Source organism: Rhea americana, unplaced genomic scaffold, assembly GCF_003343005.1.
Source record: "Rhea americana isolate MKP2758 unplaced genomic scaffold, rheAme1 scaffold_385, whole genome shotgun sequence".
NCBI lineage: Eukaryota > Metazoa > Chordata > Aves > Rheiformes > Rheidae > Rhea > Rhea americana.
The window spans coordinates 115,976-131,155 of record NW_028186518.1 but is presented as its reverse complement, the minus strand read 5'-3'; the positions used below and the strand labels follow the sequence as shown (position 1 = coordinate 131,155).

The window sequence follows — 15,180 nt, the reverse complement described above, 5'->3', positions numbered from 1 at the left end:
AGCAGCACCACCAGCCTCRGCAGATTCCTCCAGTGCTGGCAAGGAAGCAGTCATTGGCTTCAGAGAGAAAGCGTCCCCCCGCRGCTATCAGGCAGGGAAAAGGATATGCCAGTCCTAAGCAGAGCTCAGAAGKGATACTGCAGCTAATTAATACTTTGTTCTGCTGAACCTGGCATTAACATCAAGCTTGCTGTCGAGGTCGCCCCAGCAGCGTTGCTGTGCTGGAGTCCTTGCCGAGGGCAGGTGCCTGCTGCTTTYAGCAGGGCAGCACCTTCTTGGGGAGACAGGGAGACCGCACAGTCCACAGGCCCAAATCCTCTGCTTTCACCAGTGCTTCACCAGCCAGCAGACCTGCTCTCAAAATGCCCCAGCCTGGAGCAGAGGTTGGGTTTGTGGAGGAAAACACTCTTTGCAGGGTTTGTATTGCAGAGGCTTCGGCACAGCAAGCAGCTGTATGCAGGTCAGGACAGTGCCTGGGTACAGTCACCTAGAGCAAGCRTACTATGATGCCCTCATAAGCTTGACTTGTCTACAGAAGGCAAACATGCCTCTCTGACAAGCCTGTGATGTGGCATGTGAATACACAAATACTTCACCATGGCCAGAGCAAAGCTTCAAAATCCCTCCTCGCTACAGGAGAGGGTAGGCTGAGCCACCAGATCCCTTCAGGCCGGATCCCCAGGGTTCCCCGTGCTTTCCTCTGCAGCATCTCACTGTATTACTGTAGAGAGGAACACGGGAGCAGGCATGTCCTTGTTCGGCTCCGGTTCATCAGCTGGATGGGGGCCTTGTGTGTTCACACTGAGAGCCACCTTGCTGGAAGRTAGCTGGCCCGTCAAGTCTGCCTGTCCCCAGTCCTGGACCGCAAAGCACTCACAGTCACRCGTATCGCTCAGAGCAATCAAATGACAGGCTGCACCCCAGCGGGCTGGGAAGCTGGAAGCATTCCCAGGCCCTCCTGCGATGTTTCAGGGGTAGGTTGTGGCTGAGGACTGTCAGCTTCATCTCTGCATTTGGACATTTTGTGGAAGAGGAGTGAGGGCCCCCTTGTGTGCTGTTGGCTGCCGAAGCTCTGCCCTGGCCCAGCGCCTTCGGTTGAGGGTAACCTCGGTCTTTGCTTTTGCAACTCCTTTGTCTGATGAAGGTGTGAAGGCTTTTCCGAAAGGAGGTTGGAAAAGCACGTCATTTTAGCAGYATAAGAGGCAGGTGGCGTGGACATTGGCACTTGTAGCAGTGGGTTTGCTATACCTACAAGGCAGCGCCGTGGTCCGGGGAGAAGGCCGTCTGCGTCRTGAGCGCTAGCGCAGGCGCTGCAGGGTGGCTGGGAGGGCTTCTGGTCTACGCTGTGGGCTCAGACTCTCAGCTTTTGGGCTGCAGACCACCTCCCAGTGGTTTATAGCACGTCGCAGTCAGTGAGAGAGCATCTTCTGGTCACTGTTGGCCTAAATAACACGTAAGATGAACCCAGAGTCTTGAATACCACAGGCCCTTTAGAGAAGATGAGCTACTTGCCACCGATTTCTCACTCYTCTGGGGACGCTTGCACTGAGCCTCACGTCAGGTGAATCTGACCGGCCAGCAGATTGCTCAGAGCGGTCCTTGGGGGCTGCTAAATTATTTGCTTCTCCACCCCAGCAGCTGGGCAGTCATTCCCCGCTGCTGAGCCCTTGGGGTGGTTCTGCTAACACCGTCTTGGAAAGAGGAGGCTTGTTGCACAACCCGATCGGGAGGGAGATGCCAGCAACAGCAAAACGYGGGCAGCGTTAATTAGGAGGCAGTGCTCGTGGCTGCGGGGCTTTTCGCTTCCTCCGCTTCCAGGAGCTGACTTCTCCCTGGAGAATCCCGTTATCTCAGTAACTATCGCTAATAATTGAGGCTCCGTCTGCTCGCCACAGTACTGTCCAGCTGTCTAACGGCCGGGAGCCTTTAGAGACTTCTGTGTTACTTCTTAGTCAAAACTGTAGCGTTAGCAGAGGGTATTAGTTCAGCACTGAATAATTCTGCATGGTCTTGTTGATTACTCATGTGGTTGCAGTTTGCAAGGTAGGACTGTTTGCAGGAAGGACTCTAACTAGTCAACTAATTTAAGGAGTTGCTGAGTACATAGTCCAAGAGTAGCATGCATTTATTTATGTTTCTTTATGCTGATGGGCTATAAAATGTGGTTTTCCCAAAACTCTCCRAAGGACAAGGAGCAGAGACCCCAAGCTGTCCTTACGTACTCACCAGGCAGCCCACAGCTATGCAGAACAGATTAATGCCTGTCCTCCCCGAGTTTAAAATATTCAGCAGCTTGTATGTTTTGACAGAAAAATGGGGTTTTGAGAAAGTAAAATGTGCCATGTTTTCTTTAAGTTTTCTCTTCGGTCAAGAAAAGAACAAATCCTCCAGCTGAGGTCCTGCATGCCCTGCTAGAAACATGAAACCTTCTGCAGGGAGGTTTCACGTCCCTTCCCACAACGTCTCGGTACAAATGACCGTTTGGGGCTAATCCATCAGGACTGCGCCTGCTCTCGCCCGTAAGGCAAGGTGCATATCGTCTAGCTCTGCGGCTTGCTCATCRCCTTGAGGACGTGGGTTGAGCCTTCCCGTGCCTCGCCCAAGGCATGTCTCTTACGAGGAACCCCGCAGAGGGCTGCACTCGGCGCCAGTGGGTGCTCCACGTTTGTGCAAGGACAGGGTGCAATGCATGGGTGTGCATGCACACGCTTGCCTCTCTGTGCTGTATAAGTAGGTTTGCATGCAACACCGGCCATGCGGAGAGCATGTGTGTCACTGTGTGCATCTGTTGGCGTATGCTAACGTGTGTAAATAAATGTTTATTCGCATAAATGGGCCTGTGAATGCGTTTGCAGACAGGTAACTGTACAAGACTGTTTCTCCATCCAGCAGCCACCAGTGACACCCACAGACAGCACAAGCTAAGTTCATCAATCCCTTTTATTCTTTCTCTCTTCAAATTTTCCAGGCATGTGAAGGTTAACTCCTTTTTCTTTGCTGTCAGGAAAGGAAAAAAAAACACACACACACAACCCCAAACAACTCTTCCTATTTATATCCGGGATTAATCAGAAAGACTAGCACTTCTACAGCTGCGTGATTAAAAATTAGGAGACCAGATTCTGTACTGGTACCTTATAATAATAACCAATGCTGGGAGCTCAGGGGATGAATAATGGATCACGGCTCTGTGCTCCTGGCTTCTTGCTTTCCCTTCTTTCTTCCTCTCTTTTTATCTTCCGTTCCTCTCTTCTTTCCCCGTTTTCCAGGCTGGAGATTGAATGGGGAAGTGATGCATCATCCTTCATTTTGTAGAAGTTAGAGATGTTGAGAGACATTGCTGATTTCTATTCATCAAACCCTCTCCACCCCGACCAGAGCCCCTGGTTAGTGAGCCCGAAGACGATCAATAATTCATGGCTGCGTGAATAACCGGGGGATGATAACCGCTTGTTTGGGAAGCTGTAATCAGGACCCATTCTCTCTCCTTCTCTTCCTCTCCTCTCTCCTCTGGAGCCTCTTATCTCTCTATCACCTCCCCCTGTCTTGCTGCTAATCCAATAGACGGAAGCAGGAGCAAAGCCGTAGGTTAGAAAACAAGATTTTCTGGCACAGGGAAAAATAGGCAGTGCCACGCTTTGCTGCGTGGGGTTGTCCCCCGTCCCGCGATGTCCCCTGGGTTTCACGGGGCAGCTGAAGGACAGCCTGGGCTGCTTCGGGGAGGGTGGGTCAAACCGGTGGCTGCAAAACGACCCTTCAGCCGGTGGGACCAGGCCATTTACAGGACATCGGTCAGGAATATCCAGCATCGCCCTGTGCAAGTCCCTTCGGTTAATTCTGAGATGCTCTTYGGGGGAAGGGTTGTGGGCTGGGTTTCTTCCACGTTTCACAGGATGAATTTCCAATATTTCACAAGCTGAAGTCAAAATCAATTAATAGCTTCAAGGGGGCGGGGGGGGAGTGTTGAAAAACATGTATTTCGTTTTTGAAAACAGTATAAATGCATCTGGTGATATGAATGTGTTTTTTAAAAAGTAAAAAAAAAAAAAAATCCTTACTACTTAAATAGCAACAGAATGAAGCAGAAGTTTCATGTTTTCATATTTCAGGGGCTGGAGCATTTAGAGTAACCCGAAACACTGCTTCTCACATTTTTCACTTTCTTGTAACCTGAAAAATGTACATTTTGGATCAGTGTAGAAAAGCTTTTTTTTTTCCTTTCCCCTAGTTTTTGGGTTCCACCCACTGAGCTGAAAAATCCCATTACTCACAGCATTTGGCGGATGTGTGTGTGACCAGCGTTGTGTGCAACCAGCACATCTGCCTTGCCTACAAATCCTGCGCTGACGCGGGCAGCCACCTTTGAATTGTCGGAGAGCCGTAATCCCTTTCCATCTCGTGAATTCAGCCGCGCGCTGGAGAAGCTAGGAACGAGGAGGAATTTTTTTTTTAGGTATTTCTCGGCCAGCTAAAATGCGCAGGAAGCTCAGGAGCGGAGATGTGTTGGGGGATTTCGGAGCGGTCTTTGCCYGGCTTAAGACGTTCGCTTTGCAAGGCGCAGCCCGGTGCCAGCCAGCTCCGAGAAGGGGCAGCRGCACGGGCGTGCGACGAAAGCGGCTCCGCTTTGGTGAAAGCAGGCGGCTTCCCCCCCCAGCATCCTCCTCCTCCGCAAAGCTCTTGAAAAGCAGGAGGCATTTGCCARCTGTTTGGCCTTCCTCCAAGCTGTGTGTAAAGCTCTGGTTTCCTTCTGCACCCTTTGCTCTGATGAGCTCGTGCGCTTGGGCAGAAGGTGCTGCAGTGTCCACCTCCTTGCTCGCCCAAGCCCAAACGTGTTCTCCTGTCCCACAGGGCTACCCACAAGCACTGGTGGTCCTGCCCCCCCACCCCACCCAGACTGGTCCCTGCGTCCTGTCCTTCCGTCCTGACTGCCCTGTTCATCCACACGTGCTCCGTAGGGTATATGTGAGCCCCCGGGCTGTAGAGACCAAAGGCTTCTCTTCGCCTCCAGAGTGGGTCTCGGCTAGAGTAGACCCAATTAGTGYAGCTGAGATGAAAGGTCCTCCCTGCACGATGAAAGAGTAGCCCAGATCTCTAAACTGAATTTCTCATCTCTCACTGTGCTGATGGTGTTCAGAAATGCCAGATCTTATGGGTTAGCCACCAAAAAAAGCCCCCCCCCCCCGTTTCCCCCCCCCCCCCCCCCCCCCCCCCCCCCCCCACCCGATCTCCAGCATGAAACGCCTCCCAGGGCGAGAACCAGAGATGCCCAGGGGCAGCACGATGCCGAGCAAAGCCACAGCCTGTAATGAGGACGCTGGCTCGCCCGGGCTGTCAGGCTGAGGCGGTTTCAAAGAAAGGTTGAGATCTTAAATGTCTCCTTGACACCTCCGGCAAAATCGTCTTTCGCAGAGGCAGCTGCTTAAAAGACTCGCTGCAGYGGTTGGCAGCCTTTCGTACAGCGAGACGGCCGCGTGGCCGACGAGCGAAGCGGCTGGGAAGTTGGAGCGGGGCGCGGGAGCGATCCGTGTGGGTCCTCCAGCCCTCCGTGGCGGAGGGGAGCATCTAGCAGCCGTGCTCCTGATGGCCCCCGAAAGCCGAGCACAAAAGATAACGGGGCCAAATCCAGCCGGGGAGCCCGGCGCGCTCTCCGCCGTTAGGGATTGCCTGCGCGGGCGGGTTTGCTCTCGGCTCTCGCCTCTCTTAGGGAGGAGAGGCCCCGCTGCCCCCGAGGCCTTGGCACGGATCCCATTTCTCTGTATTTAGTGGCCTTCCATGGGTTTCTCTGCCRCGGGCCTGATCCTTCGCGTTACTGCAAATCTCAGGCAGCGACCTGTGCTGTGCCCCCTCTCAAATACCAGCCGGTTTCTGTCGCGGGTCTGTTCGGGTCTGGGGCACAGCTTTTATGGGAGCAGCAAAAGAAAAGCCAGTTGCGACATACTGAAATGGGGTCGCATCCAGCCACAGTGTCTTTWAAACCATCTGCGCGGGGAGATGTGGGAGATCATGGTCCTGTCTGCTCTTGCCGTTCCCCTTATTTGGGCCTTTTTAATGACTTCTGGCAGTCCGGACCCACAGGTAGCAATGGGCACCTACGTTTAGTACTAGCAAATGACATTCCCTCCTTCGTGCTACTTTCCTTGCAGTTCCTCCAGATGATCCAGTCATTATGGGGGGACCGATCATTAGCCTGAGGGCAGGAGACCCCCTCAACTTGACCTGCCACGCAGACAACGCCAAGCCGGCAGCCTCCATCATCTGGATGCGGAAAGGAGAAGTCATCAATGGAGCCACCTACTCGAAGGTGAGGCAGGATTGGGCTGGGGACGCACGCTGAGCTCTTCCACTCTGTTCAGAAAGGTGTCCCAAGCCTGGTGCTGCTCTTCATGCCACACCAGGACATCTAGGCTGTTCTTCAACTCTGCAGAGCTGAGACTCACACCCCGTATCACCCCATGCAACCTCCCTGGCAGAGGGGYTGGGAGGAAAACATGACAGGGAGAACRTAAGAAACCACGAGCTGCCACTGAKAAGGGCTCCACTCTGAACTTGGCTTTTTGTACTCATTTGTAGCTGGTAATTTGCCTGGTATGTCCTTTCTCCCCTCAAAACCACATCTGGGCATTGCTCTAGTGTTGCTTAGAGGAGCACACAGCCAGCGCTGACCTGGCCTTGGCCGTAGCAGAACCTCTGCACAAAAGGTTTTTTGCAAYGACACGTGTCCCTGCCTCTTAACTGCAATTTTCCATGAAAAATTATCGTGGTTGTTGGCATTTTTTAATTTAAATGGAAAGCCTTTATTGGGTCATAAAGGAGAACATCAAAGAGCGATCAGCAGTGTGCTTGAAATGGGTACCCACATGTTCTCCTGTTTATAGAAGCCTGATGTCTGGTAAGTACTAAAGATTCAGTAACACTTGACATTTTTAATGAAAATTTCTAAAGAGCAAAATTCAAGACACAAAACGGGTCCATTTCCAGCCATTTTTAATGCAAACAACTTCAAAGTTTGGAGTCACGGGCATTCTTCTCACAAGCTCTTGAGATCTTTTATTAAACATTTCACCCTGTGCTACTTGCTGCCTTGAAGCCTCCATCCAGTCTTGCCCCAGCGATATCCCAGTTCGCTTGGAAAAACAAAGCAGAGCTAAAACAGTCTCATCTCTTCTTCCYTGTTGCTCTGCAAAGCACACTGATATCCCAGAAGACAGCTTAAACTGAGCTGCTGTGCTGAGCCTTACTGCTGCTTCCTTATAGCTGATGGGCACGAACAGGGGGGAAAATGGCCCCRTCTCCCCGTGTGCAACGCAAGAGGCAGCGCTAATTAAAGCCAGAGAGAACTGACCTCTCCCTCTGCCGATTCAAGTGAAAGTAATTAAAATCCAGGCCATTAACATGCAATTGTTTAACTTATTCCATTCGCTCCAAGCCTTCCTCTCCGCTGCAAGCCTGGCCCTGGGGAGCTGACGGTTAAGTCCTCTCTCTTCCAGACGTGCAGGTAGTGGGTTGCAGAGAAGGACAAATATGCTTCTCCCCTCCTCACTTCTATTTTTCTGTAGAGAAAGACTTCCAGAGAATCATCCACAGCTGAGGTTTCCGGCTGCGTGGGAGCTACAGGGCAGCTGTCAGGGATGGTCTGGGAGGGAAGCCCTGTTCTGTGCGTGGGGGAAGAGCATCTTCCCGCTCTCCTAGAGAGGCAGAAACAGAGGGTGTTGACTGATCCGGAGGTGTGTAACCAACTCTCCCAGTTCTATCAAAAATCCTTGATTTATTATCGCCCTTCCCCAAAGTCCAGCTGCTGGAATCAGGTTGTGCATCTCAGCCTTCCGTAAAACACCAAAAGTATGTTTTYGGATGAGGTTGCACAAGAGTTAGAMTCATGAGCCCCAAAAATCCTAAGAGCTCCTAACTCAAAGCCAGTAAAAAGAAGCAGCGCTGATTATTTCTATTACAAAATAACCTTGCACAGCTGGGGTTGGTAGCAATGATGCAGAACCTCAGCTTCTCCTGCCTTACTGGAAATTTCCATGAGGCCCTTCCACAAATGCTTCCCTGTCTTGTGCCGGGAAAAGCAATGCTCCAGGCCTAGGTGTGCGCAGAGGTGGTCAGCTGGCATCCACTGCCRCCAGAACTTGGCACCTCAAACATCACATTCCCCACGTATAGTCACAAGAAACCCTGACTTGACCATAGAAAACATTCTTGGGRTTGTCTAAACCTTGTCACATTGAAAGAAAAAAGAAAAAAACAACCTTCAGAAAAACTGCTGGCCAATTGTAGCCATTTTTGGAATGAGAGATTTTGATTTTTGGGGTCTGAGAAACCTTTCCATTTTGAACTTTCCCTTAAGACCATTCCTTAATTTTCTCTTTCAGTTTTTCAAAAGAATCTAAAACCCAACCCAGATTTTATTTGATCCGGATGTTCCAGTCAATCAAGTGAAAATGCTGTTTGKGTTACTGATTGCCTGAAGACATTGGTACTGAGTGATAATTTCTTTGTTTCTCTGAATTTCAAATTCATCAACTGATTAATATGTAATCCCAGTGTAATCACAGCCAGGCAGTACAGATTAGCCACATCTGACTARTAACTCCCCATCCCCTCACCCGATCCCTGTTGAAGGGTGCAGGGAATTGGGGCAGGGGTCCCTTAGGCCACAGGGATACTACAGGATCCTGCAGGGCTGGGGCCTCCTGCAGGGTTTGGAGGTTAACCTGGAGCTTGGGAAAGCCATGGCTCAAGGTCCTGTGCAGCCAGCGCCTACAGTGCTTGTCTTGGGCTTCATGGCATCCTCAGGGGAGCCTTGGAGGCTCCAGATGAGGTTCCTCAAGGAAATTAAGGGTGGTTGGTACACTTAGGGCCCTGTTGATCGAGGACCGATAGGTCTTGGTCTTGCTTCTCCCCAGCTTCTGGGCTGATTGTGGTGACTTAGAAAAACTGTCAGGACCCAAAATACAATCTAATAATTATTGAATGGGTATGTCCATGGACATTTGCCATTATTAGCAATGGCCAGGAACAGCCACACCTTGAGAGCCCCTGAGGGCTCGAAGGGTTTAGTTTGTCAAAGACATGGATACAGGGTGAAATGATCACAGTCTATATGAACTGATGTGGGGATTAGGCGTTTGATGAGGAAGGGCTCTCTAAGCTAGCGGATAAAGACACGGCAAGCCCCCGTGGCCAAAAGTCAACGTCAGATAAGTCCAGGGAAGAAATGAGGCGCCAAGGCTGAGCAGGGACGGTGGTTAACCAGTGCTGTATCAGGCCCAACTGCCATGAAAACCATTGGAAACCCTTCCTCGCACACTAGCAACCACAGCGCTCCTTGCACCGTTCCCCCATATTTGCCCCCATCAGCATGTGCCGTCCCCTTGTCTTCGGGAATTTTTGCAGGATCAGTCCTGCACCACTGGCAGCTGGTGTCACCACTGCCCAAAGTGGCTGTGAACTGCAGCTGGAATGGCCCAAGCAGCTTTTCACATTTGCTTTACACAGCTGTAGAAGGTGAGACCAGGTTCGAGAAGCCGATGGCCACGGCTCTCCCCTGGTTCCCCCTTTCCTAGGGTGGTGGGTGACACGTATCTCGCTGGAGCTGTGATTCTCGGCTCTAAACACAGCAGGGTTGGAAGGAAGCAGATGGGAGTTAAGTACCCAATTCCCAGGAAAGCGCAGTGAAATTTGTCTGTGTTATTCCCCTAAGGCTTCTTGGCAGATTCCAGCCAGAGAATTGTTATTGCAGAGGCTGCTGTTTGGCTGACAGACCCGTAAGAGCAAGGCCTGGCTGGGTGCACAGAGCCTAGCACAACTCTCYGCCAGGAGAAAGGGGCTGCACATCTCCCATAGGAAGCTGCCTCGTTTCATCTCCGTTTCTCCCCCCCCCCCTCACAGACGCTTCTCCGCGACGGCAAGAGGGAGAGCATCATGAGCACGCTTTTCATCGCCCCGTCTGACATTGAGAACGGGGAGAGCATCGTCTGCCGGGCCACCAACAAAGCCATTCCCAGTGGGAAGGAGACTTCGGTCACCATTGATATCCAGCGTGAGTACACAGCTGGCTGAGCTGGCTCCGGGTCCTGTTTGACCCCAGCCTCCCTGGTGCCTCCGACACTGCCCCCAGGGCTACCCCCGTGGGTCCGACTTGCATGGGTCGGGACCTGCTTGCTGRGGTTTGGGCATTCCTCTTCGCTGGGGTTTGCTGGTGGTGCCATCTGCCCTGCTTTTGAGGGGCTGGTTTGTGCCGTGCACCCTCATCGGGGCCRCTGTGGGGCCTCTGGAGCAGGGATGGATCCCAGGTGGCTTTGGCTGAGAAAGCAGCACTGCTGGACATGACCAGTAGCAGAAATAAGATATTAAGATTTCTGGTTCAAAAAATAGGTGTTTCTAGTCTTAYAAGCTATTCAATGGTTCGCTTTTTGTTCTCCAGGTAGCGTGTTAGATACCTAAGTGCTCTGTGGGAATTCTCCCTCCTGTGAAATCCAGCTAGTGTGGATCACCGTCTGATGGGGACAGGTGCATGCTGAGAGCAATATCGCTTACCTTTTACTGTAAATCCACGAAGCAAAATCTTCCTTCCTCAAGAATTCAGCTGGCTGAGATGTTTCACAAGCGTTCCCTCCTCCTCTGCAATAGCTGTTGCTTTCAGGCTCACCCTGCCCTCTCTCCAGCCAGGCTTCATTTGCACACACAATTCCTGCAGCTGTATTTACCAACAATTTGCAAATGCAGGGTGTTCAATATTAGCATGCCAGCTGCTTTCCAGAGTCCAATTAAAACTGGCTGAACAAACTCAAGCACAGCGGAAAATTCASCATTTAAGACTTCCAGCTTTTGCTGCTGCAAGATTAACAGGCTCTTGGGTTGCTCTATAGCATGTCCTGACAGACCCGACCAGATAAAATGAGATAATAGCATGGGTTATTTCACAGCCGGCAAACAGTTACAATAGCGAGAGACGCACACACATTCCTACAAACAACACAAAGCCGGAGACATCATTACACTGCGCTGTACAGGACGGGGCAGGAAACGTGAGCTGAATCCCCGAGCCGGGTAGAACCTGCTTTCAAAGGAGAAGGACCCAATAAAGAACACCAGTTTCCACTCCGAGCCATTAAATACTCCATGCTGTGAAAGCAATAATAATAATATCCTATCCAGCTATTAAAAGTGTGTTGTTCTTAATGGGGTCTAATGAGGGTATCAATTTCCCAGTGCCGGATGGCTGATGGAGGGATAGAATAATACCGAGATGGATTAAGCAGCCTGTACTGGGGTCGATTTGATCCCCGATGCAAGAGCCTGCTCTGGACACTGCCCAGTCCATTAGCTCCGCGCGCTCCCTGCCACGCGGGGAAGTGGCTCCGTCGGCTTTGCGTAGAGCTAAAGGTGCTTTCCTTAAAATAATCGCAGGGCGGCAAAATAATCCCTCCCRGGAGCCGGCAGCCCAGGAAATTGCTCCTCCTGCTTTCGTTTTCTTTCGCGCTGAAAACAGCATTGAAAAAGCTCACTTTCAGCCAAGAAATGCCGGGGAGGGGGGATATTTCCTAGGCAGGGCGCATGCGCGCGCACGGCTCGCAGTGCAAGAGACCGTCCTAGTTCAGCTGACGGGACGTCTAAGTTTGGCTCCCAACGATCTCGTGCAGGCACCGGATCTTCCTGCCAAACTTAGCCTGACCCACRGTGAAATAGCTGAGTCATAAACACCCTCTCCTGTCACCCCTCAAAAAAGAGRGAAAAAARGGRAARRAAAAAAAAAACAAAAAACCCAGAGCGGAGTCTATAATGGAAACACTAAGCGACTCCAGCTGGAACATCTGTTCAATGCGATTTCCGTTGCACCAGCCACATCAAAGTCAGCCTCCTGTGAGTTATGTGCCGAACATCACAAGTGGGATTAAAATCATGTTTAATAGTTTGATATGCCATAAACTATTTATACTGCTAGAGCCCAGTGGCTGTATGGAAATTCTCGTCAGGCGTGCCGCGATGGGGAGGAGYGGGGTTATTGCTTAGCCAGAGCCATTTGCTCCACACCTCTGCACAYGCGCGTGTAGTTGCTCATTTTTACACTTTTTTTTTTTCATGCCAAGGAAGGATTTGGCTGCACCTAGTGTTTTTTTTTTGGGGGGGGGAGATGAGCATATTGGACGGGAGGCGGACAGTCTGCAGGCTGGGGCGGTGAGCAAACTGACGGCCGCGTTGCGATGGGGGAGCACCGCGCGCCGTCTTTTTCCTTGCAGCGTGGCAGTGGTTTTATTCCCCTTTGCTGTCCCCCGTGGCAAGTGTGAAAGCCCAGAGGTACAGAGRGTTTTCAGCTTCTTAGTCCGCTTTAAGCTCCCAATTCCCATTCGTTTCAACCTTTGCCAACGGTCTGCTTTTGGATCGAGAGACCAGAGGTTTTAGCGAGGTTGTCTGTGCATCCGAAGGGGAGAGCAAGGAATTAATCTGGGTTTTACCAAGTCTTGCCATGTTGTTTGGGCCGCTGCGCTTGGATAGTGCGGGATGGAGAGGCATCTTGAAGCATCTCACAGCAGCGCGAGCGCCAGCGCGGAGCCTGCGGCCCGCGGATGTCCCCGCCACGTTGCTGTCTCAGAGCTGCTGGTGCCTCTCCGATCCTTATTTTCCCAGGGACCGAAGCGAAAATAGTCCAAGTGGATGGTCTGACTCAGGGGCACGTGCCTTGCTCGCTGCAGGAGCGATGCTAGTCCCCCACCGCGAGCGCGCGCAGACCGTGCCTGCGCTTGCACCCCTCCCAGCTGCCTGCAGGTTGGGTCTACCCGATTCCATCGTTCAAGTTAATTACAAGGAGCCAGGCAGGAATTATAATTGTAACCGAGTGGAATTACATGCTGATGACTTACAACTTATGTCTTTCCCCCCTCCCCATCTAAAACACCCCAAAACACCCCTCAGGCGCACACAACCCACACTATTCCGGGCGCCAGCRGGCTCACGGGGAGGCACGGCCTTGCCGCCGGGAGCAGAAAGCACGAGCCCATTTGCTAAAGGGCACATCCGAGACTTCAGTTCATTTCCTTTGCTCTTTTCCTTTTCAATCTGTTTTTATTATTATTATTTTATTTGGAGTGCGGGAGGGAGCCGGGCTCGTTTTAATACAAAGAGGCTCCTCTGTAAATCCTCAGCACAGCGACTAACCCATCAAACAATGGGGAAGCTACAATAGAGAAGGATGATTCATACTTAACGAAGGAAGGTGATTAGCTGTTGTTGTATAACAACGGGGACGTGTCAGGCTGCCTGCTAATGAATTAGGAGCCCGCTACATATCTCTGGGCTGTTACATTGGCGAAGCTCGTTTATATTCCCGACTGCGCCCGTCGTTATCGTCATTTGAATTGCACGTTTTAAAATGAGATTAGGGTAAATTGAAAATACCTATAATTTCCCCCGTCATCGTTTCCTATCCAGAAGGCAGGTGGCTTCGCTGGCTGGCGAGGAAGCRGGGCGCTGGCTGGGCGGATATGGCCGGGGCTGATGAGGTGGGGCGATGGTGGCCGCAGAGGAGGCAGTGTCCCACCCCAGGCAGGCTGGAATAACGCAGGGTTGCTTTGGAGAACCTGGAGAAACAACCGAGGGCTCTCAACATCTCTGCGTAAGGACAGGCTTTCTCCTTTCCTCTCCTCGCCTTCGGCTTCCTTGGTGCTAACCCTTCCTGTGCCTTTGCACATAGCGTTGTCCCAGCAGCTCCTAATACTCCCAGGAGCTGCCAAAGGGTTGTCTCCGTGCTGCGGRTGAAACTGGTTGCTGTTGCCTTTGCAAAGTGGTACCCTGAGTGCTGGCAGCAGGCGTTTGAGAGCCCTTCTCGCCCACAGAGGGTGAGGATGGAGAAGAGCGGTGGCAGTGGGGTTCCTCCCACATCTGTACGCGCAGGAAGAGCAAAGGGGAAGAGCGGTTTCCGGAGAACCATGTATCTAGCAGGACCTTCTCTCCTCTGCAGGAGGCTGGTGGCCTCAGCTGTGCTGGGGGAGCTGGCAGGGAAACTTGGTCCCCATTAAGCTCAACACCACCACTCACTGGGCTTGCAGTAGAGCCAAAACTGAGCTGTGTCTGAGCTGTCTCCAGCCGTGTGACACCAACATCTTTCACCAGCACTGAACCAGGATACTCATCCACACGAAATGTGAAGGGGGATCTCCCCAGGCCAGTGGGTAGAAATGAGCTATCCTCCCTTTGGTCACCAGGGTTGTCCCCCTCTCCCCACCACTGCTCTGTCCAAAGCCTTTTTTTTATTTTTCTTCTCCCCCACCATGGTTCAGACCCAGCTTAGTTTGGCTTGCAGATAAAATCCCCGGTGTTCTCATTAATTTTCCGTGAGGCTTGCCAATGTCTTCAAGACTTTTTCATGGAGGCAAAGGGTGACGTGTGTGCTGCAGGGTCCAAGCAATAGCTGTTTGGATGGCGAGCTGGGGAGCCCCAAGCCCTGTGGCTCCCACCTTCTGCAGAGCTGGCACCGGGATCCAGGCCACCCCGAGCCCTGTCCGCTCGGATGCTGATGAGGCGGGTGGCCCTGTTGTCCTCCGGCCCACAGAGCGTGCTCAGCCACATCTGTTCCCCGTGGCCCAACCGGTGGGGCTGCTGCTGCGATGTTCGGGAAGAGCAGCGAGGCAGCAGGTCGAGGTGAGCACGTAGCGCGTCCTGTTCGAGGATGCGGTTTCACAGGTGCCGTGGCAGACTTCAGTGCACGCCTGGCCCGAGGAGCTGGCCTCCCGCCCGCGCTGAGGCCCCAGCGTGGTTTGCAACAGGACAGCTCGTTCTCTGGGTGGCATCTCAGCCTTCTAGAAAACCTAYTGACGCAGCTGTTTGGTTCTGCTTTCGTTAGGTTTTCTTTTTTAACTGATTTCTCTGGGAATTGCTGCGTAGAGCATGATCCTGGGTCTCCCTAGCACTGTCCTGTCCAACAGCGACCTGTAAYGGTGCCTCAGGGAAGACAGAGGAGCTCCAAAAMGCCTCAGGAAGTTTTTTCTTCTCTCAAATGAGGTCTCATCCTTAAAACCTGAAGCTGGAAGTGTAACACCCTCCCTGAGATACCATGAAAAATTAAAACAACTCTGGATACTCTTACTTTGCACCTGAACATCCCCACCTTTTCTCGTTTGCTTGCTTTCATCRGTTTTCTTCCAAATTTTGTTTGCCGCTAAAGCATTTAGATGCWTGTCA

General features: G+C 52.0%; 1 protein-coding gene across 1 annotated transcript in view; it reads left to right on the top strand.

Moving 5' to 3' along the window:
- The window catches only part of KIRREL3 (kirre like nephrin family adhesion molecule 3), a gene marked incomplete at its 3' end in the record, with an annotated part of 312,023 nt that overhangs the window by 271,947 nt on the left and 24,896 nt on the right, over nucleotides 1–15,180 (top strand). Inside the window, exons 5-6 of the mRNA XM_085313430.1 lie at nucleotides 6,144–6,301; nucleotides 9,892–10,042. Coding sequence (XP_085169556.1) covers nucleotides 6,144–6,301; nucleotides 9,892–10,042 — 309 coding nt within the window. The remainder of the gene's footprint in view (nucleotides 1–6,143; nucleotides 6,302–9,891; nucleotides 10,043–15,180) is intronic.